Below are 15,737 nucleotides of genomic sequence, written 5' to 3'. Positions count from 1 at the left end.
AACACAAGTTGTCCGTGTGGACATTGTGGGAGAGTATGAACACAAGTTGTCCGTGTGGACATTGTGGGAGAGTATGAACACAAGTTGTCCGTGTGGACATTGTGGGAGAGTATGAACACAAGTTGTCCGTGTGGACATTGTGGGAGAGTATGAACACAAGTTGTCCGTGTGGACATTGTGGGAGAGTATGAACACAAGTTGTCCGTGTGGACATTGTGGGAGAGTATGAACACAAGTTGTCCGTGTGGACATTGTGGGAGAGTATGAACACAAGTTGTCCGTGTGGACATTGTGGGAGAGTTGAACACAAGTTGTCCGTGTGGACATTGTGGGAGAGTTGAACACAAGTTGTCCGTGTGGACATTGTGGGAGAGTTGAACACAAGTTGTCCGTGTGGACATGGTGGGAGAGTAGGAACACAAGTTGTCCGTGTGGACATTGTGGGAGAGTACGAACACAAGTTGTCCGTGTGGACATTGTGGGAGAGTATGAACATAAGTTGTCCGTGTGGACATTGTGGGAGAGTACGAACACAAGTTGTCCGTGTGGACATTGTGGGAGAGTATGAACACAAGTTGTCCGTGTGGACATTGTGGGAGAGTATGAACACAAGTTGTCCGTGTGGACATTGTGGGAGAGTATGAACACAAGTTGTCCGTGTGGACATTGTGGGAGAGTATGAACATAAGTTGTCCGTGTGGACATTGTGGGAGAGTACGAACACAAGTTGTCCGTGTGGACATTGTGGGAGAGTATGAACACAAGTTGTCCGTGTGGACATTGTGGGAGAGTACGAACACAAGTTGTCCGTGTGGACATTGTGGGAGAGTATGAACACAAGTTGTCCGTGTGGACATTGTGGGAGAGTATGAACACAAGTTGTCCGTGTGGACATTGTGGGAGAGTATGAACACAAGTTGTCCGTGTGGACATTGTGGGAGAGTATGAACACAAGTTGTCCGTGTGGACATTGTGGGAGAGTATGAACACAAGTTGTCCGTGTGGACATTGTGGGAGAGTATGAACACAAGTTGTCCGTGTGGACATTGTGGGAGAGTATGAACACAAGTTGTCCGTGTGGACATTGTGGGAGAGTACGAACACAAGTTGTCCGTGTGGACATTGTGGGAGAGTATGAACACAAGTTGTCCGTGTGGACATTGTGGGAGAGTACGAACACAAGTTGTCCGTGTGGACATTGTGGGAGAGTATGAACACAAGTTGTCCGTGTGGACATTGTGGGAGAGTATGAACACAAGTTGTCCGTGTGGACATTGTGGGAGAGTTGAACACAAGTTGTCCGTGTGGACATTGTGGGAGAGTACGAACACAAGTTGTCCGTGTGGGCATTGTGGGAGAGTTGAACACAAGTTGTCCGTGTGGGCATTGTGGGAGAGTTGAACACAAGTTGTCTGTGTGCACATTGTGGGAGAGTATGAACACAAGTTGTCCGTGTGGACATTGTGGGAGAGTACGAACACAAGTTGTCCGTGTGGACATTGTGGGAGAGTTGAACACAAGTTGTCCGTGTGGACATGGTGGGAGAGTATGAACACAAGTTGTCCGTGTGGACATTGTGGGAGAGTACGAACACAAGTTGTCCGTGTGGACATTGTGGGAGAGTATGAACACAAGTTGTCCGTGTGGACATTGTGGGAGAGTATGAACACAAGTTGTCCGTGTGGACATTGTGGGAGAGTATGAACACAAGTTGTCCGTGTGGACATTGTGGGAGAGTATGAACACAAGTTGTCCGTGTGGACATTGTGGGAGAGTATGAACACAAGTTGTCCGTGTGGACATTGTGGGAGAGTATGAACACAAGTTGTCCGTGTGGACATTGTGGGAGAGTATGAACACAAGTTGTCCGTGTGGACATTGTGGGAGAGTATGAACACAAGTTGTCCGTGTGGACATTGTGGGAGAGTATGAACACAAGTTGTCCGTGTGGACATTGTGGGAGAGTATGAACACAAGTTGTCCGTGTGGACATTGTGGGAGAGTATGAACACAAGTTGTCCGTGTGGACATTGTGGGAGAGTATGAACACAAGTTGTCCGTGTGGACATTGTGGGAGAGTATGAACACAAGTTGTCCGTGTGGACATTGTGGGAGAGTATGAACACAAGTTGTCCGTGTGGACATTGTGGGAGAGTATGAACACAAGTTGTCCGTGTGGACATTGTGGGAGAGTATGAACACAAGTTGTCCGTGTGGACATTGTGGGAGAGTATGAACACAAGTTGTCCGTGTGGACATTGTGGGAGAGTATGAACACAAGTTGTCCGTGTGGACATTGTGGGAGAGTATGAACACAAGTTGTCCGTGTGGACATTGTGGGAGAGTATGAACACAAGTTGTCCGTGTGGACATTGTGGGAGAGTATGAACACAAGTTGTCCGTGTGGACATTGTGGGAGAGTATGAACACAAGTTGTCCGTGTGGACATTGTGGGAGAGTATGAACACAAGTTGTCCGTGTGGACATTGTGGGAGAGTATGAACACAAGTTGTCCGTGTGGACATTGTGGGAGAGTATGAACACAAGTTGTCCGTGTGGACATTGTGGGAGAGTATGAACACAAGTTGTCCGTGTGGACATTGTGGGAGAGTATGAACACAAGTTGTCCGTGTGGACATTGTGGGAGAGTATGAACACAAGTTGTCCGTGTGGACATTGTGGGAGAGTATGAACACAAGTTGTCCGTGTGGACATTGTGGGAGAGTATGAACACAAGTTGTCCGTGTGGACATTGTGGGAGAGTATGAACACAAGTTGTCCGTGTGGACATTGTGGGAGAGTATGAACACAAGTTGTCCGTGTGGACATTGTGGGAGAGTATGAACACAAGTTGTCCGTGTGGACATTGTGGGAGAGTATGAACACAAGTTGTCCGTGTGGACATTGTGGGAGAGTATGAACACAAGTTGTCCGTGTGGACATTGTGGGAGAGTATGAACACAAGTTGTCCGTGTGGACATTGTGGGAGAGTATGAACACAAGTTGTCCGTGTGGACATTGTGGGAGAGTATGAACACAAGTTGTCCGTGTGGACATTGTGGGAGAGTATGAACACAAGTTGTCCGTGTGGACATTGTGGGAGAGTATGAACACAAGTTGTCCGTGTGGACATTGTGGGAGAGTATGAACACAAGTTGTCCGTGTGGACATTGTGGGAGAGTATGAACACAAGTTGTCCGTGTGGACATTGTGGGAGAGTATGAACACAAGTTGTCCGTGTGGACATTGTGGGAGAGTATGAACACAAGTTGTCCGTGTGGACATTGTGGGAGAGTATGAACACAAGTTGTCCGTGTGGACATTGTGGGAGAGTATGAACACAAGTTGTCCGTGTGGACATTGTGGGAGAGTATGAACACAAGTTGTCCGTGTGGACATTGTGGGAGAGTATGAACACAAGTTGTCCGTGTGGACATTGTGGGAGAGTATGAACACAAGTTGTCCGTGTGGACATTGTGGGAGAGTATGAACACAAGTTGTCCGTGTGGACATTGTGGGAGAGTATGAACACAAGTTGTCCGTGTGGACATTGTGGGAGAGTATGAACACAAGTTGTCCGTGTGGACATTGTGGGAGAGTATGAACACAAGTTGTCCGTGTGGACATTGTGGGAGAGTATGAACGCAAGTTGTCCGTGTGGACATTGTGGGAGAGTATGAACCCAAGTTGTCCGTGTGGACATTGTGGGAGAGTATGAACACAAGTTGTCCGTGTGGACATTGTGGGAGAGTATGAACACAAGTTGTCCGTGTGGACATTGTGGGAGAGTATGAACACAAGTTGTCCGTGTGGACATTGTGGGAGAGTATGAACACAAGTTGTCCGTGTGGACATTGTGGGAGAGTATGAACACAAGTTGTCCGTGTGGACATTGTGGGAGAGTATGAACACAAGTTGTCCGTGTGGACATTGTGGGAGAGTATGAACACAAGTTGTCCGTGTGGACATTGTGGGAGAGTATGAACACAAGTTGTCCGTGTGGACATTGTGGGAGAGTATGAACACAAGTTGTCCGTGTGGACATTGTGGGAGAGTATGAACACAAGTTGTCCGTGTGGACATTGTGGGAGAGTATGAACACAAGTTGTCCATGTGGACATTGTGGGAGAGTATGAACACAAGTTGTCCGTGTGGACATTGTGGGAGAGTATGAACACAAGTTGTCCGTGTGGACATTGTGGGAGAGTATGAACACAAGTTGTCCGTGTGGACATTGTGGGAGAGTATGAACACAAGTTGTCCGTGTGGACATTGTGGGAGAGTATGAACACAAGTTGTCCGTGTGGACATTGTGGGAGAGTATGAACACAAGTTGTCCGTGTGGACATTGTGGGAGAGTATGAACACAAGTTGTCCGTGTGGACATTGTGGGAGAGTATGAACACAAGTTGTCCGTGTGGACATTGTGGGAGAGTATGAACACAAGTTGTCCGTGTGGACATTGTGGGAGAGTATGAACACAAGTTGTCCGTGTGGACATTGTGGGAGAGTATGAACACAAGTTGTCCGTGTGGACATTGTGGGAGAGTATGAACACAAGTTGTCCGTGTGGACATTGTGGGAGAGTATGAACACAAGTTGTCCGTGTGGACATTGTGGGAGAGTATGAACACAAGTTGTCCGTGTGGACATTGTGGGAGAGTATGAACACAAGTTGTCCGTGTGGACATTGTGGGAGAGTATGAACACAAGTTGTCCGTGTGGACATTGTGGGAGAGTATGAACACAAGTTGTCCGTGTGGACATTGTGGGAGAGTATGAACACAAGTTGTCCGTGTGGACATTGTGGGAGAGTATGAACACAAGTTGTCCGTGTGGACATTGTGGGAGAGTATGAACACAAGTTGTCCGTGTGGACATTGTGGGAGAGTATGAACACAAGTTGTCCGTGTGGACATTGTGGGAGAGTATGAACACAAGTTGTCCGTGTGGACATTGTGGGAGAGTATGAACACAAGTTGTCCGTGTGGACATTGTGGGAGAGTATGAACACAAGTTGTCCGTGTGGACATTGTGGGAGAGTATGAACACAAGTTGTCCGTGTGGACATTGTGGGAGAGTATGAACACAAGTTGTCCGTGTGGACATTGTGGGAGAGTATGAACACAAGTTGTCCGTGTGGACATTGTGGGAGAGTATGAACACAAGTTGTCCGTGTGGACATTGTGGGAGAGTATGAACACAAGTTGTCCGTGTGGACATTGTGGGAGAGTATGAACACAAGTTGTCCGTGTGGACATTGTGGGAGAGTATGAACACAAGTTGTCCGTGTGGACATTGTGGGAGAGTATGAACACAAGTTGTCCGTGTGGACATTGTGGGAGAGTATGAACACAAGTTGTCCGTGTGGACATTGTGGGAGAGTATGAACACAAGTTGTCCGTGTGGACATTGTGGGAGAGTATGAACACAAGTTGTCCGTGTGGACATTGTGGGAGAGTATGAACACAAGTTGTCCGTGTGGACATTGTGGGAGAGTATGAACACAAGTTGTCCGTGTGGACATTGTGGGAGAGTATGAACACAAGTTGTCCGTGTGGACATTGTGGGAGAGTATGAACACAAGTTGTCCGTGTGGACATTGTGGGAGAGTATGAACACAAGTTGTCCGTGTGGACATTGTGGGAGAGTATGAACACAAGTTGTCCGTGTGGACATTGTGGGAGAGTATGAACACAAGTTGTCCGTGTGGACATTGTGGGAGAGTATGAACACAAGTTGTCCGTGTGGACATTGTGGGAGAGTATGAACACAAGTTGTCCGTGTGGACATTGTGGGAGAGTATGAACACAAGTTGTCCGTGTGGACATTGTGGGAGAGTATGAACACAAGTTGTCCGTGTGGACATTGTGGGAGAGTATGAACACAAGTTGTCCGTGTGGACATTGTGGGAGAGTATGAACACAAGTTGTCCGTGTGGACATTGTGGGAGAGTATGAACACAAGTTGTCCGTGTGGACATTGTGGGAGAGTATGAACACAAGTTGTCCGTGTGGACATTGTGGGAGAGTATGAACACAAGTTGTCCGTGTGGACATTGTGGGAGAGTATGAACACAAGTTGTCCGTGTGGACATTGTGGGAGAGTATGAACACAAGTTGTCCGTGTGGACATTGTGGGAGAGTATGAACACAAGTTGTCCGTGTGGACATTGTGGGAGAGTATGAACACAAGTTGTCCGTGTGGACATTGTGGGAGAGTATGAACACAAGTTGTCCGTGTGGACATTGTGGGAGAGTATGAACACAAGTTGTCCGTGTGGACATTGTGGGAGAGTATGAACACAAGTTGTCCGTGTGGACATTGTGGGAGAGTATGAACACAAGTTGTCCGTGTGGACATTGTGGGAGAGTATGAACACAAGTTGTCCGTGTGGACATTGTGGGAGAGTATGAACACAAGTTGTCCGTGTGGACATTGTGGGAGAGTATGAACACAAGTTGTCCGTGTGGACATTGTGGGAGAGTATGAACACAAGTTGTCCGTGTGGACATTGTGGGAGAGTATGAACACAAGTTGTCCGTGTGGACATTGTGGGAGAGTATGAACACAAGTTGTCCGTGTGGACATTGTGGGAGAGTATGAACACAAGTTGTCCGTGTGGACATTGTGGGAGAGTATGAACACAAGTTGTCCGTGTGGACATTGTGGGAGAGTATGAACTCAAGTTGTCCGTGTGGACATTGTGGGAGAGTATGAACACAAGTTGTCCGTGTGGACATTGTGGGAGAGTACGAACACAAGTTGTCCGTGTGGACATTGTGGGAGAGTATGAACACAAGTTGTCCGTGTGGACATTGTGGGAGAGTATGAACACAAGTTGTCCGTGTGGACATTGTGGGAGAGTATGAACACAAGTTGTCCGTGTGGACATTGTGGGAGAGTATGAACACAAGTTGTCCGTGTGGACATTGTGGGAGAGTATGAACACAAGTTGTCCGTGTGGACATTGTGGGAGAGTATGAACACAAGTTGTCCGTGTGGACATTGTGGGAGAGTTGAACACAAGTTGTCCGTGTGGACATGGTGGGAGAGTATGAACACAAGTTGTCCGTGTGGACATTGTGGGAGAGTATGAACACAAGTTGTCCGTGTGGACATTGTGGGAGAGTATGAACACAAGTTGTCCGTGTGGACATTGTGGGAGAGTATGAACACAAGTTGTCCGTGTGGACATTGTGGGAGAGTATGAACACAAGTTGTCCGTGTGGACATTGTGGGAGAGTATGAACACAAGTTGTCCGTGTGGACATTGTGGGAGAGTTGAACACAAGTTGTCCGTGTGGACATTGTGGGAGAGTTGAACACAAGTTGTCCGTGTGGACATTGTGGGAGAGTATGAACACAAGTTGTCCATGTGGACATTGTGGGAGAGTTGAACACAAGTTGTCCGTGTGGACATTGTGGGAGAGTATGAACACAAGTTGTCCGTGTGGACATTGTGGGAGAGTATGAACACAAGTTGTCCGTGTGGACATTGTGGGAGAGTATGAACACAAGTTGTCCGTGTGGACATTGTGGGAGAGTATGAACACAAGTTGTCCGTGTGGACATTGTGGGAGAGTATGAACACAAGTTGTCCGTGTGGACATTGTGGGAGAGTATGAACACAAGTTGTCCGTGTGGACATTGTGGGAGAGTATGAACACAAGTTGTCCGTGTGGACATTGTGGGAGAGTATGAACACAAGTTGTCCGTGTGGACATTGTGGGAGAGTATGAACACAAGTTGTCCGTGTGGACATTGTGGGAGAGTATGAACACAAGTTGTCCGTGTGGACATTGTGGGAGAGTATGAACACAAGTTGTCCGTGTGGACATTGTGGGAGAGTATGAACACAAGTTGTCCGTGTGGACATTGTGGGAGAGTATGAACACAAGTTGTCCGTGTGGACATTGTGGGAGAGTATGAACACAAGTTGTCCGTGTGGACATTGTGGGAGAGTATGAACACAAGTTGTCCGTGTGGACATTGTGGGAGAGTATGAACACAAGTTGTCCGTGTGGACATTGTGGGAGAGTTGAACACAAGTTGTCCGTGTGGACATGGTGGGAGAGTATGAACACAAGTTGTCCGTGTGGACATTGTGGGAGAGTACGAACACAAGTTGTCCGTGTGGACATTGTGGGAGAGTTGAACACAAGTTGTCCGTGTGGACATTGTGGGAGAGTTGAACACAAGTTGTCCGTGTGGACATGGTGGGAGAGTACGAACACAAGTTGTCCGTGTGGACATTGTGGGAGAGTACGAACACAAGTTGTCCGTGTGGACATTGTGGGAGAGTTGAACACAAGTTGTCCGTGTGGACATTGTGGGAGAGTTGAACACAAGTTGTCCGTGTGGACATTGTGGGAGAGTTGAACACAAGTTGTCCGTGTGGACATTGTGGGAGAGTACGAACACAAGTTGTCCGTGTGGACATTGTGGGAGAGTTGAACACAAGTTGTCCGTGTGGACATTGTGGGAGAGTACGAACACAAGTTGTCCGTGTGGACATTGTGGGAGAGTACGAACACAAGTTGTCCGTGTGGACATTGTGGGAGAGTATGAACGCAAGTTGTCTGTGTGCACATTGTGGGAGAGTACGAACACAAGTTGTCCGTGTGGACATTGTGGGAGAGTTGAACACAAGTTGTCCGTGTGGACATTGTGGGAGAGTTGAACACAAGTTGTCCGTGTGGACATGGTGGGAGAGTAGGAACACAAGTTGTCCGTGTGGACATTGTGGGAGGGAAGGCCGTTCTGGAGGAGGAGGATGGGGGGAGGAGGAGGAGGAGGAGGAGGGAGAAGGAGGAGCAGGAGCAGGAGGAGGAGATGGTGGTGGAGGAGGTGGTGGTGGAGGAGGTGGTGGTGGAGGAGGTGGTGGTGCGGGTGGTGGTGGAGCTCGGTCTTCCTTGTCGGAGTCAAGCGCCCAAATTCGGCGGATGTACTTTGTGGCCTACTCGGTTCACCTGATGTTGGAGATCACCTGTGGGGACGCATTTGGACGAAGTGTTGCTGTTGTTGGATTATCGACGGCAGGACACATCATTCGGTGTCGTTCGGTCGTCTCCGAGCATTGCGCTCTCCTCGCAAGGTCCGTGTGGAGTAAAACCGCCTCCCCGGCGTATTCCCAGTGGGGGGGGGTGCTGCATTTCGGAGCACATCGTTGGGCCGGCCGTCGGCGCAAGCAAGACGGCCCGTGATTGGTTCACGCGAAGGCACGTGACTCACTCGCCCTCACGAGGTTAAACCTTGTCTCGGGTGAGGGAGCACGTGTCACGCAGGTGAACCAGCAGGCAGGTGGAGTATCTACATATACATCGGACCAGGTGTTTCTGCGTTCATCGAAGACACAAGACCCGTCGTTCCGATGCCTCGTTGCGCCGCCTGGGGATGTCCGAATCGACAAGGACAAGGAATTACGTTTCATCGATTCCCTCGTAATGCACAAAGACGACAGGTTTGGGAGGCGAAGGTTCGACGTAAGGACTGGAAAGCGTGTGACAACTCGTTTCTATGTAAGGTGAGGTTGGGAGAGGAGAGAGACAATGTTAATATAAATGTATAATTAATCTAATGGACGATGTTTATTTTGTTGTTGTTGTTGTTGTTGTGTTTTTTTTTTTTTAATCACCCCCGACCAGGCTCATTTTGAAGATAATCAGTACGAAAAGCATCGTGCTGATAACCTACACAAGCTCAAAGCGAACGCCATTCCGACCATCTTTGCCAATCAGGTTCATAACTCACGGAAATCCCCGCGGAGGAAACAACATGTTCGCTCGGATGATTTGCTCGGTGAGGACTCGCGGGATCACCTCAACGATCGTGTTGTCGAACGTCGTCCGCGTCCACCTTGTTGTCTTTGTCGGTTCCTCGTCTTGAGTGGAAAACGACGACTTCGATTCCCGAACCGATGATGTGACTAAGTGTGTAAGTTATTGCATTTGCTGTACAACTATTAACGTGTATTTAGGTATCATATATATATATATATATATATATATATATATATATATATATATATATATATATATATATATATATATATATATATATATATATATATATATATATATATAGTTAAACTTCGGTGCCCCCATATCCATAGCACGTGCTACGCACGTGGATCCGGTTTTGTGCAATTTTCAGGTCATGACACGTGGTTGGGACAGGATTTTATTTTTTTTTGATTTGTTTTGGGGTTCCGGCCGCATGTAAGGGCCTTCTATTGTGAAATGCACTGTGACGTCGTCCAACTTGTGCGAGCAGACGGGACACCCGGCTTAACGTCCATCCGAGGGATTCCAGAGCAATTGATGCATCGTCCTGCCAGGGTGAAAGTTTATAGCCAAGTCGAGATTCTAACTCGAGCTAAGCTTTGATTCAAGCCTTATTAATCCGGTTTGTGGAGGAGGGGGCGCATGAAGCGAAGTCCAACATGTGCTCGAACATTCTACTCGTCTGTGGATCGAGGTGAAGCTATGGCCTCGGCACAGCAATATGAGACCCGCCATGACCACGTGGTTCACTTTTTGTCCATGATGTGTAAACAAAGACCCTCGATGATTGGTTGGGGGTTACCTGTCCGCTCTTGGGTAGGGGGAGGGGTTGCAGGTGGGAGAGCCCTTTGAGTTACATTTGAACCACCAGAAGGCGTCGTTGGGTTAAATAATAGCCAGATTAAATAGCTTGTCCGCCATTATCGTTGTGGGCAAAATTTCATCTGAAGTATTTGGAAGATGCCGGAAAGCTGCACTTGTTGTGGTTGTGCCAACCGAAGGAGGAGAAACGGTGGAATTTCTTTTCACAAGTGAGTGGTGTAGTAGAGTACATCACGTCAAATGATAATGAGTTAGTCGTGCTTTACTACCCGACCATGACTGTGTTTAAAGTTAACCGTAGTTGTAGATTGACTAACATCAATATTGTTTAATCCAAACAATCGACAAGTTTGTGAAATAATCCATCAGTTCAACATTAAAATGAACTCAAACTATGTTTAGTGGGGCAACTTAGCATAACAATTGTGCATTTTGTTAGGAAAGCACCAAATTTGGCACACTAGTAGCCGATCATATTATGAACAGATTTGGATATTGGGCCATCTCAAATTCAGCCGCTGATGGCTGTGGCAGCCATTTTCCACTGCCATCAAAAATTTTGACATGGCCCAATATCCAAATATGTTCATAATATGATAGGCTACTAGTGTGCCAAATTTGGTGCTTTCCTAACAAAATGCACAATTGTTATGCTATATTTAGCTAAGTTGCCCTACTAGTTGTCGATGGCACACCATTGCATATTCCTGCGCACACTGCTTTCGTCCCATTAACGCTAGGTGAAATTTTATCTTGCAAAATGGATTGACTATTCTTTTCTATTTGATGCGCTTTATGACTAAAGACTCACTGTTTACTAAATCAGAAGTCATTGCAAGCATGTCAACATTTCATGAAACATTAATTTAACACTGTCCAGCAATATAGAATTGTGTATAATATTAATTATAATAAAGAAAAATCAACCCCCTTGACCCCACCCCCTCTGGTCTGGCCCCTAGGGGTCATATCAAAAATCCGATGGTGTTGTGCACTTCCCCATACATATATCTACTATGTCCCAAAGTTTCAAGTTCCTATCTCAAACGGTGTAGGAGGAGCTATTTTGACCCCCTACCCCCCCCCCCCAGCACCCTCTGATCATCATGTTTTTAAATGTACAACTCATGAATATGTTTGATTTTAAAAGCTATAAGACAATATTTTTTTAATCTACCCCCATGACCCCAACCCCTCTGGCCTGGCCCCTCGGGGTCATATCAAAAATCCAAAAGTGTTGTGCACTTCCCCCATACATATCTCTACAATGTCCCAAAGTTTCAAGTTCCTATTTCAAACAGTGTAGGAGGAGTTGCAGGGTAAGACAGACGGACGGCGGAGACAATCACGATATTCCCGCTTTTCTTCGAAAGCGCGGGAATAATAAATGCAAATGCATATGGGGCACCGAAGTAGAAATGTAAAACGAGTTTCATTTACCGAGTGAAAAGGTGGGGATTCAAACCCAGGCTGGACACCTTGGAAGTGAGTGTACAACAGGACATCCAGTTTAACATCCATCCGAGGGACGGCGTGCACACACACCGATTCATCACCCTCCATGTGAAACATCTGGGTTGTATTGGTGAAAGCCAAGCTAATGATCAAGCAGTCTAGCAAACAGATATGCTACAAGGGTGTGAATACCAATGAAAATCTGGTCCAATGGACCAACGAGCCCGTGACTATACACAACTAGAAGGGCACTCGGTAGAGCGCATACATCCGCCACATAATGCCTGATTCACGAGAACATATCTGGCCCATTACATTTTTGAGGTATCATGCTACATATGTTTGGCCCCATCTCTCAATGGTGAAGAATCGCTTTAAAAATTTAGTATCTGGATCTTCACCAAAATCGAAACTATTCATCCTTGTCACGTGGCCACAAAGTTTCATCTGAATCCGTCCACAACTTTTTGATATCCTGCGCACAGACACAGACAGAGGGGTGGAAACATAAGCTCCTTCACCTTATGTGGCGATGGTAATAAATCCGTGCTCACACGAAAGTGGTATAGAAATCCTGCTCAACCAACTATATAATGTTTCAAATGAAGGGGGAAATGTGAATTAATGATGTCATCATCACTCCCTCAAATTGAGTGCACTGCATCACACAATGGTGGATATGATTTTACATTGACCATTTCACAGGGAATCACTGGGTTATTGGATTCCATGAAACCCATAATTTACAAACTTTCCTTTTCCTTCATTCCCCCGACTGCCGACTATACTGGACCTTTTAATAGAGACTGTAAATACATGTAATGGTGAAAAAGGCAGGGAGACCGAGTTAATAATGTAGCATTGGTGGATTAGAGCAAAATTTTTTTCCAAGGAATTTTGACGTGAAAACACATCGAGGCACGTCCGGGTTCTCCGAGCTTGGTTGCGCAGAATTGTGATTGCGGACAAGCTTTCTGATTTGTACGCGATGAATGGGGAGAGTTCAGTCGAGTTGGTGGGAGCCGAGCTCGCTTTTTGTGATTAAAAAGGAATGCGGAAGAGGGGCAGAGAAATAGAATGAAATATGGAAGGAGATGCCGTTTTTGCATGATATGTCACTTTCCTGCCAACAACATCACTGCCGTGTTGCTTAGGTGATAACATCATCATAGTAACCAGATGGCATGCCCCCCCCCTCCCGAGTACGTCGTCAGAACTGCATATTATAAGTCAGAGGGAATGTCCGTTTCAGCTTCCGATCTCACAAACTTGTTTCATGATACAAAAAAATGGCTTGAGGTTCAGTTAAAACGGTTGAACTCGGGGGTGAACACCGCAGTGCTCTGTTTGAATATACCAACATGAGTATCCCTGCTTTCTACCTCCTTAACTCACAATGATACTTGGAACGTGATTGTACGGAGGAAATGTTGCTGTTCCGGTGGAGTACTACTACTTTCTACCTGGTCTACAGAGGTAGCTTTGTCGAATGGACAACTCGTGCTCCCAATAACTATTTTGTGAGCAAAGGAAAAGGCATTTTTTTTTTCTTTAAAAAAAATAATAATTACTTCTTACTCTGATAGTCTCGTGGAGAAGCTGCCAGGACGAGGACATCATTAGACAACCGAATACTTTAATGTGAATTGCAAGTCACGAGTAGATACACAAGGGACAGACACGTCTGGTGTATGGGATTTGAACACGAGTTCCATGGATCGTGAGCTCGGCCCAACATCCATTTCATTCATATTCATCTCCCTTTTATTCTGCATCTGAAGACTTCATGCACAAGGCAAATATTTCCCACAAAGTTGTTGGTTTTTTTGAGCAACAAGATGGAGCATATTTTGTAATTTCTATGAGTTCTTCCACAATTATTTAACAAGATATTCAACGCTACTCTGACTGTACGCAAGTAAAAGGGTCATTTGTTTTCACCTGGTCTTCATGTTACTTGGGTGTGAAAAACCACTTTGTCAGTGAAGCACCAAACCTTTGACAGTTAAGGTGGCTGGTGTTGGCTTAACTCATGGTTAAGGTATCTGGTATTGGCTCAACTATTAAGGTGGCTGGCTTAATATCTTAGGGTCTTGAGTTCAAGCCCCTTTTGTGTCGTTGAATTAACACCAGGTGGGTTGACTCAGCCTGTCATCCTTCCCAGGTTGGGAAAATGAGTATCTGCTTACTGGTAATGTGGCATTGCATCATCGGCACAGCCAAGCCCCCAGAAAATGATGCAATCAAGCAGCCACAGCATGCATACGGATAAATTAACAAACGAGCAGTCATAGACTGGTACTTACAAAATAGTCAACTTTACCTCTGACCTTGTCTAATAAAAGCTGTCTCTTGAGAAGGTAGTGACGCAAACTAGAAGTTTTTCTACGATGATTCTGTACCAAACCATCAAAAATCGTAACGTCGACCAAAGCAAAAATCTCCATTTCTCCACGTAATTATTTAATATTTTTTATTAAAGTCACAAAACCGTAATATTCGGCCATCCACCAACAATCTTTACATAATCCGACGGCTTAGCGAGTCAGGCATGCGACAATAACCTTTATTGGGATAAAAAAATGACTTTTAAACATCATCTTTATCGAAAACACCGTCAGCGCGCACACGGAAAACCTTTACGTGATCAACGACACCTCTGCTCGAGCGCACTGCACCACGTGACGAGCCGTGACTCGGCGAGTGATTTTTATCTTGCCAAAACGAAGTTTTGCAAGATATGTTAGTCAGCTTGTGTGGTTTTTTTTTTTTTTTTTTTTTTGTCTGTAATCGCGTATGAAAAAATTCTGCAGAGCACAGTTATCATCGGAAATTTTTGTAACTTCGCATATCAGAGGCCTATAGAGGTCCCTTTCAGTGCACAAAATTTTGAAGGTCAAGGTCAAAGGTCAAGGTCACTTTGTCGCAAATCAGGGGAGTCGACGAAACCCTTATTTTTTGAGTAAATTTGATCGGATCGTCTTCAAACTTCATGGGAATATAGTTCATGGTCTGGCGCTCAGCTGGTTAATTTTTGGTGGCGATTGGCCTTGACCTTCATATGTTCTTTATTTTTTAATTTTTTTTAATTTTTTGGTCTGTAATCATGTATAAATCACTCTGCAGAGCACAGTTATCATTGGAAATTTTTGTAACTTCGCATATCAGAGGCCTATAGAGGTCCCTTTCAGCGCATAAAATTTTGAAGGTCAAAGGTCAAGGTCACTTTGTTGCAAATCAGGGGAGTCGACGAAACCCTTATTTTTTGAGTAATTTTGATCGGATCGTCTTCAAACTTCATGGGAATATAGTTCATGGTCTGGCGCTCAGCTGATTAATTTTTGGTGGCGATTGGCCTTGACCTTCATGGTTAGCTCCTCAGGTCAAACATATTTCACCCCAAAGTCAAATTTTCAAGTTTTCGGAACCATATCGTGTAGTACCTCAAATTGAACACCTCGATGAGTGCTTTCTAGATATGTCAAGCTTGAGACATTATGACGTCATTTGGTGACGTTATGAGGCAAAAGCATATTTTTCATGGTTGCTCTGTAGAACGATTTTCATCGGAATCTCTCGTAGGCAGATATTCCTCAAGGAGTCGCTCCTGGTGGATAGCAGCTCTGTTCACCTCAGTGTGACCTTGAAGTCACACGTGGTCACCTTTTGGCAAGA

General features: G+C 45.9%; 1 protein-coding gene across 3 annotated transcripts in view; it reads left to right on the top strand.

Moving 5' to 3' along the window:
- Positions 1–8,933: 8,933 nt before the first annotated feature.
- Positions 8,934–15,737, top strand: part of LOC147025492 (uncharacterized) — a 28,092-nt gene continuing 21,288 nt past the window's right edge. Inside the window, exons 1-2 of one of the 3 annotated variants that reach the window (XM_085887015.1) lie at positions 8,934–9,521; positions 9,648–9,801. In XM_085887015.1, coding sequence (XP_085743141.1) covers positions 9,447–9,521; positions 9,648–9,801 — 229 coding nt within the window. In that variant the 5' untranslated portion in view covers positions 8,934–9,446. Of the gene's footprint in view, positions 9,527–9,647; positions 9,802–15,737 lie in introns of all 3 variants that reach the window. The other 2 variants (XM_085887014.1, XM_085887013.1) reach the window with 2 other exon arrangements.

Source organism: Eptatretus burgeri, chromosome 6 (assembly GCF_056783735.1).
Source record: "Eptatretus burgeri isolate ZD-2024b chromosome 6, Ebu_testis_v1, whole genome shotgun sequence".
Taxonomy (NCBI): Eukaryota; Metazoa; Chordata; class Myxini; order Myxiniformes; family Myxinidae; genus Eptatretus; species Eptatretus burgeri.
Note: the sequence above shows the minus strand (reverse complement) of the source record. Positions and strands in the feature narration are given on the sequence as shown.